General features: G+C 48.3%; 1 protein-coding gene across 1 annotated transcript in view; it reads right to left on the reverse strand.

The window, feature by feature from the left end:
* Positions 1–871: 871 nt before the first annotated feature.
* LOC310862963 (fidgetin-like protein 2) overlaps positions 872–7,390 on the reverse strand; it is a gene marked incomplete at its 3' end in the record, with an annotated part of 15,084 nt that continues 8,565 nt past the window's right edge. Inside the window, exons 3-6 of the mRNA XM_083771085.1 lie at positions 3,119–3,643; positions 2,454–2,661; positions 931–1,266; positions 872–878 (exon numbers count right to left, since the gene is read on the reverse strand). Of these exons, the coding sequence (XP_083627211.1) occupies positions 872–878; positions 931–1,266; positions 2,454–2,661; positions 3,119–3,643 (1,076 nt within the window). The remainder of the gene's footprint in view (positions 879–930; positions 1,267–2,453; positions 2,662–3,118; positions 3,644–7,390) is intronic.

A 7,390-nucleotide genomic window follows, 5' to 3' on the forward strand; every position in this document is an offset into this window, starting at 1 on the left:
TTTTTTAATTGCAAGGACCCCCATAACTTTGAGTGTGAAAACATGGAACCATGCGGACCCGTGAGTTACACACTCGTATGGGGCCATTTGGAACGCACTCAAGGACTTTGAGACCCACTAGTGTTTCCATTGAGCCAATATCACACACAATATCAGCACCCTGACTCTGTTGGACCAGAATGGAACAGAGCCTTCATTTAGTATCATTAACACTGACTCTGTTTGACCAGAATGGAACAGAGCCTTCATTTAGTATCATTAACACTGACTCTGTTTGACCAGAATGGAACAGAGCCTTCATTAGTATCATTAACACTGACTCTGGATGGAACAGAGCCTCAATTACTATCGGTAACAATCGGAAGAGGCCCGGAAGTAGAAAGAGTTATTTTCCAAAATGGCGTTATGTGCGTATAGCTTATTTATGCTCTGTCGCACGCGGCCTCGCGGCGCAGAAAACGTCCATGAAGCTCACGGCGCGTTGCATCCGCGGCACGTTTTGTGAGCTTGTAGTTTGGGCTCTGTTCGGCTCAGAACACCGTCATCCCATGAAGCACGAATTTACCTTCATACTGCTTTAGACCATCTTAGCGCTGTCTGTCTATCTGTCGAGGATATGCCTAAAAAGAACTGCAACCCGTTACCGCAGCCTTGCAGAGGGCAAAGTGCCCCCGTGACTTCTTTGGGAGAGTAATGAAAACGTTAAGAATTTAAAGAACAGGAGTCTCCAGTCTTGTGCCCTCCATTCCTCCTGTTGTGCGTTTGCCCTGGTCGTTGCCGTACGAAAAGACATCGAGGCTTCTCCGGCTCTCTCTCTAGCGCCCCCCTGTGGGGTCCTCGGAGCGTGCGTGCGCCGCGGGCATCTTCACAGTCATCCTCTGCTGAGGTGGGAAGCTGTGGCGCTCCGCCCCCGCCCCGCCCTCCCCAGACAGGCCGCCGCCCCCACCTGGGGGCGGGCTGTAATCCCCCGCGGCGGGCGGGCTGTAATCCCCCGCGCCGCCATACGGGGGCGACATCAGGGGCTTTCCTCCGGACTTGTAGGCGTCGTGGGGGTCCGGGGGTGCGGACGGGCTGCCCATGCCGTAGTGCCCGTTGTTGTTGCCACCGTGGCTCTTGTTGGCGCCGTGGCCGTTGCCGTACTTCCGGTAACGCGAGGAGTCCTCGTCCTCGGCGGCGCCACCGTCCTCCTCCCCGTCCTCCGACATCTCGAAGGCCTTGCGCTTCAGTGCCACCACGCCCCCTTCTGGACTGCCCCCGCCACCCAGGCTGTGAGGAGAAGGGTTAGAGTTGATTTATAACACATTGGATGCCATAGATGAGTATACTGATCTTATCAAATATAACCTCCTGGTGCCTTTAACGTGTATACTCGCAAGGTGTTTTATATTGATTCAGTTAGAGATCGCGCTATGCTACTGTCTATCATTGTCTGTGAAACCGGAAGTCATTGGTCCGTCAGTATATTGGTTGCCCCCTCATTGACTCCAATGTTTTTTATATCTGAATCTAATCCCAGATTCAGATTCTAATCATTGACGGCCGATTGCGGCCGATTAAGATTGTTTATCCGTGAGCTAACTTTCGGTTAAAGGACAACTTTAGTTTTTTTCAACCAAGGTTCATGTTTTAGGTTGTTATTAGAGAAAGTAAAATAGTGTTCATTTGCTGCTTTCTTTCGTTTTATGGATTTTAGCTCTTTTTGACATGGGGGCTGGGGCATTCGAGCATGGGGCTAAATATGTATTTTTGTACACCATTTTATGGTGATTTATTATTTTATTATTTACTATAGTCCTAATAAACCCCAGGAAATTACATCTGGCCACGGAAGATCACAGGATCTACTGAATGTAAAGGAGGCCTACTGGGGAAGGCTTATACTGTGTGTATAGGCATGTCAGTTTGTCACATTCAATAGATCTTGTGATCTTTTGTGGCCAGATGTAATTTATTGGGGTCTAGTAGGACTATAGTAAATTTAAAAAAATGATATCGCCATAATATTTTGTGAAAAAATACATATTTAGCCAAATGCCCCCGCCCCCCCTGTCAAAAAGAGCTAAAATCCCTAAAATGAAAGAAATTTAATACTCAACTTTTAGTTTCTCTAATAACAACCTAAAACATGAACCTTGGTTGAAAAAAACTAAAGTTGTCCTTTAAGCCCCGGGGTATTTTTTTCCCTTGAACAAGGCTGATAAGGCTCTAATACCCTCGGCACATGAATGAAAAACAAAACAACCCTAATGAAAGATCTTGACTTAACCCTTGACCCGGAACGCATCTGTGTGTCTGCATCTGGAACCAAATATTTTCAGATGGGGGTCGGTGGCCGAATTCATATGATTCTGGGGGTCCTTGACATGAAATAGTATGATCACCACTAACATAGAAACATAGGTTTTTTCAGAATTTCTTTTAGACATTTTGTATATCTAAATGGGTTAACATACCTTGTGTGTGAGGCGGGGGAGTACCCCCCGTAGCCACTGCCCCCAACCACGGTGGGCCGGGGGGGGCCCAGGGGTAGGGGAGGGGGGTAGGAGGCACCGGGGTGGCTGTAGGTGTGGGGGGAGGGGTAACACCCCACCGGGGGGTAGTTATAGACGGCTGTGCTGGGGCTGTAGCTGGACTGCAGCGCATGGGGCTGGGGGCAGTACCCTGCAGAGCAGACACCCAATCACATGTTAGTGTTAAGTAGACCGGTGTCCGTTGGCCACACCAGACTACTTGGGAACGATGTAAGTTGGGAACCTAGTATGCAATTCCCGTTGTCATAGCACCCGTTTCAAATGTGTCCTATGTCTGTGTCCCACATGGATATCTCTGTATCTTCTGTCTGCCTGTGTCTGAAGAGTGCAAACTGACTGTTGAAAGTGGACTGGTTAAGTAATCAAACTTAACGATTTACAGTACATCATAAGTGCTGTCAACAAATGTTAAAGTCCATAGACTTGGCAGGCCCTAAAGTGCTCTAAGCAAACATTGGTATATCCTCAAAGTCCATAGACTTGGCGTAAAATAAGCATTACAAAAAAGAAAAAGATTCACACGCGTGGCTTGCGCAAATGTCAATTTGACGAAAAAATTACTAGCAGGTGTGTATGAAGGAGTTTACCTGCGGGCAGGTAGGAGGTGCCGTTGTACGATGTGGGTGGGTAGTCCTGAGGCGAGGAGGCGGAGCCGTAGCCTGTATCCGACGTAGCCACCACTGCCACCTTGCCGCCCGCTAAGGCCTCTAGTCCGGGGTAGCACTCCAGGGCCGAAGGCGCCCCCCAGGGCTCGGCCTCCGTCTTTAGGTAAGGTCCCGGGGGTCCCTCTGTGGCGTAGCAGCCGGCGGCGAGGGGCCGCGAGGAGGAGTCATAGCAGGGCAGCTCCAGTCCCGAGTACTTCTCGGCGTAGCGCTTGAGCAGGGAAGAGGCGCTGAGCGCCGATATGTCGTCGCTGGCCCACGTCGGGTAGCCGCTGGCGGTGAGGGGGCCGTAGCCGCTGGCGGAGGGCCGGCGGGCGCCGTACGGGTCGGCGTTGTGGTGCTTGTGGTGGCCACCGGGGGGCGACGTGGTGGACGACACGTCCAGGTGCTGCTCGGCCCACGGGGACAGGGGCGCGCCGTGGTCACCTGACCAGTGCATCTTCAACAGATCTGAGGAGAAGACAATTTATTAATAAAAATGCTCAAAGCTGGCAGTGGCTGCAGACTGTTGTAGAGAAACTCAGTAAATGATCAGGAGGTTGTCTGAAAACATGATATGATATGACATGATCTGATATTTTCCCAGTTTTAGTGGGTTCATAATTATCTTAGCTGAAAATAGCCAAGATAACGCCGCAGCCCCAGGCTGGTCTCCACAGCCCCCCCCCCCGATCAATGTTTGTTATCTCTCCTAATGGTACCAACATCAATACACTACAGCATGGAACCTTATCCAACGACAACAAGATATTCTAAGACAAGTTTTGGGTCTGAGAGGAATGTCATTGAATGTTGCGTGCAGTACTTAACATCAGCAAGAGTACACATGTTACCAACAGGAATCTGTATGATGGAATGCCAGGCCCAAGGGTGAGCCATAAAATAGCAGCCAGGAGAATGAGACTAGCAGGACACTGCCAAAGACACCAAGAGCTGCCAGCCAGCGAAGTAGTGCTGTGGGAACCAACACATGGGCACATGGTCACGTGGACCTCCCACATTAAGGGGATGTACTCATGATTGACATGGGAGCGCAAAGCACCAATGAGCTGACCATGATGTATGGAGAACCGGGATGACTGGAAGCGACAATATAGTCTGAGGATAACCTAAGCTGAATTCCAATACCAAAAAGCTCGGCAACTCGCTCACTCACACTCGGTCACTCCAGCATGGCAGTGTTATAGGGAAATTGGTGACCTGCTGAAATAGGCCTATGTGACAATCGTGTAGACGTCACATAACATAACGTCAGTGTCCGAACGTAAATCATTGTGGTTTGTTTATTAGCAGAGTTCAAACTAGCGGCATTTAGGCCACGTATTTGAAGACACGTGTGACATCCACAAGACGGTTGCATATTCCGGCAGGTCACCAATTTCACCATAACACTGCATGCTAGAGTGATCAAGTGTGAGTGGCCGAGATTTTTGGTATTGGAATTTGGCCCTAGAGAGAGACTACTAGGCTATGTAGTAACCGGAAGGATGCAGTAGGCTTAGCTATACATACCACACCTCACTGCTGGTGCTAGTGAGGTGTGACAGGGTACAGTGTACACTACAGTATGTGACTCTTGGTCAGCTCACTTTCTTTCTTTCTACCTTACTTACTTTTTTACTTATTATACTCAAATCCTATGGTGTCTCTCAACCACAGGTACACAAGCCAGTGATGTGATGACCCCAGACCCCCAGCTCAGCTCCTTCTCAGCCCTGAGTCCATTCTCATTTATGCTGTGAATGCTGGACCCTAGAGCCTGCCCTAAATCCCTGACCACTGCACTTGGCTACACCAGAATGCTATGTGCAGTACTAAACATATCCAAGGCTGAGTGAGAAGATGGCAGCCAGGAGAATGAGGCTTGCCGGTGCCACTGGTACTGGGAGGAAAGCACTGACCAGCTAGCCAAATGTATGGAGGATGGAGATGACTGGAGTCGCCGCTGTTCATCATGAACTAAAGAAAACCGAAGGCTCTATCTCTCATGAGTCATGGCTTACACAGTTTGACACTGGCATCACTTACAAAACGTCTTTGCTGCTGCTGCTGCTTGTGTTGTATGCTGTGTGTATACTAGTGTGATTCAAGCTAACGCAAAGATGCGTATCATTTGGAGCAGCTGCATGCATCATTGCATCTTTGTATCTTCAAGTCACTGGCTTCCATTGACAATGAATGTTAGACTGTATCTTTGTGTCACATGCCTGTGTGAACCATAGAGTATAAAAAGGATAGAGACTGATCTGGCGCGAAGCTCCGCCCCCTCCGCTATTCATGTCAGTGGAAGTTGCTCAGTGGCGTTTTGAAGCACCCGGAAGGACCGTCTATTTCCGCCTTTTTTCGCCGATTCAGCATTTGGGCACCACATTTTGGTGCCCAAATGCGGAAGTGCAGCTGGGCTTTAACATTGAGTGCTCGTTGCACGGGGTTTCCTCATCAAGAATCCACGGGTCCGCCTACAGTCCTTCCTCTTACCACTAGGGCCCAGCGCTTCAAACTGGCCCCTTGGTGTGAACGCACCATTACTGTCATTTTGGGACCTGCGTAATCAACAAAAATGTTGTGCCTTTGAAAACTATTGTTATTTTTGTTTGTCCAGCTCATGAATGTAGGCTGTGATAGTGTGATTTAGTGAGTAACAAGGAAGGAAAGAAATTGCACGCGTGAAGTGAGGGACGCTCCACGCTCTTATCATCATACATGGTCATCACATTCCGACCAATCACTTTTGGTGTCCTCACTTTTCTGTCCTGAGGGGTGCTAGCCCCTCCTATAATCAGCTATAGTGTAGATTATTGTCCTAACACAAACATTAAATACCATTGACAGTGAATGGAGAATTTACGTCATAATTATTATATTGACAAGCAAATCAACAATGAATGGATGATGTACTGTACGAGGATGAGACCGCCCCTCACTTTTTATCCTCACATTCCACGCTCACCAATCAAATCAATGCTATGGGGCACACACAAAGCTGGGCATAGGAGGGGCTAGCACCCCTCAAAAGATAGAAAATACAAAATCGTCACTATTGACAGGTGAGTCTATGATGGACACACCCGACACAATTGTGGTGGTTCCCAGGTTGCTCTTAGTCAGGATGGTGGTTCCTGGGTGAAGATCAGTTGGCTTAAAGCAAACATTAAAAGTCCACATGACGTCATTCCTGAAAGGCTCAATAATCCCTTTACAGCATCTTCAAGTGGTTAAAACATGGCATTAGGTCCAAGAAGACCATTTACTTTACTGAAGACAGCTGGGGCTATACTGACGTCCTGAATCATCCAATGGCTCGTGCTTCAGCATTAGACATCTGTGTTTTAAAATCCGGATAATGGGAAGGAGGGGAGGAAAGGGGGGGGGGGGGGGGCTAACCCTAATCTATCTCCTCACCATGGTCTCTGGCCCTGTTTTGCGACTTTAGACGCAGGAGGAGACAGAGATCTCAAAGCCTGCTGGGTTTACCAAGAGACAGATGAACGTTAAGCCAGTCTGCTAACTATCACTGTATGCGCATGACATCATCGTACCTGGAAGTTATGCGGGAACGCCCACTGAGTGGCAAAAAACTACTTTCTGGCCTTGGCAGCCCATTCAGCCAAACAGAAAAGTCCTGTCTGATTGCATTAAACAATGTTAAACTCACCAACATTGCAGCTGTACGAAAAGCTTGAATTATCCTCTTTCTATCTGCAAAGTTTTTGTTTCATGAAAATCCACCATAGAAACGTCAGAGTTTGGAAGTGCTTGTTTTCCATAACACAACATTTTGCTGCCTCCTGCATTATTTGACATTTAGAAACAGGTGGTGCGCAGGACGGTTGAGTGATTTTCTACGAGCGCTTCCAAACTCCAACACTCCATGCTGCTCAATGTTTTGCCACTCAGTCTAGATGAGGGGGGCGTCACGTGTCCTGATAGAAAATCATGCATGTGCATACTCTCTATTAGATTGTTTCCTGTTTCTCCTTGAGCGTGTGTACTGTAGCTTCCTAGGTAGTGTGTCTTTAGCTTCCTAGGTAGTGTGTACTGTAGCTTCCTAGGTAGTGTGTACTGTAGCTTCCTAGGTAGTGTTGTGTCTGTAGCTTCCTAGGTAGTGTGTCTGTAGCTTCCTAGGTAGTGTGTCTGTAGCTTCCTAGGTAGTGTGTCTGTAGCTTCCTAGGTAGTGTGTACTGTAGCTTCCTAGGT

The sequence above is a fragment of the Protomyctophum parallelum genome (genome assembly GCF_964188405.1).
Source record: "Protomyctophum parallelum genome assembly, chromosome: 8".
In the NCBI taxonomy this organism is placed as follows: domain Eukaryota; kingdom Metazoa; phylum Chordata; class Actinopteri; order Myctophiformes; family Myctophidae; genus Protomyctophum; species Protomyctophum parallelum.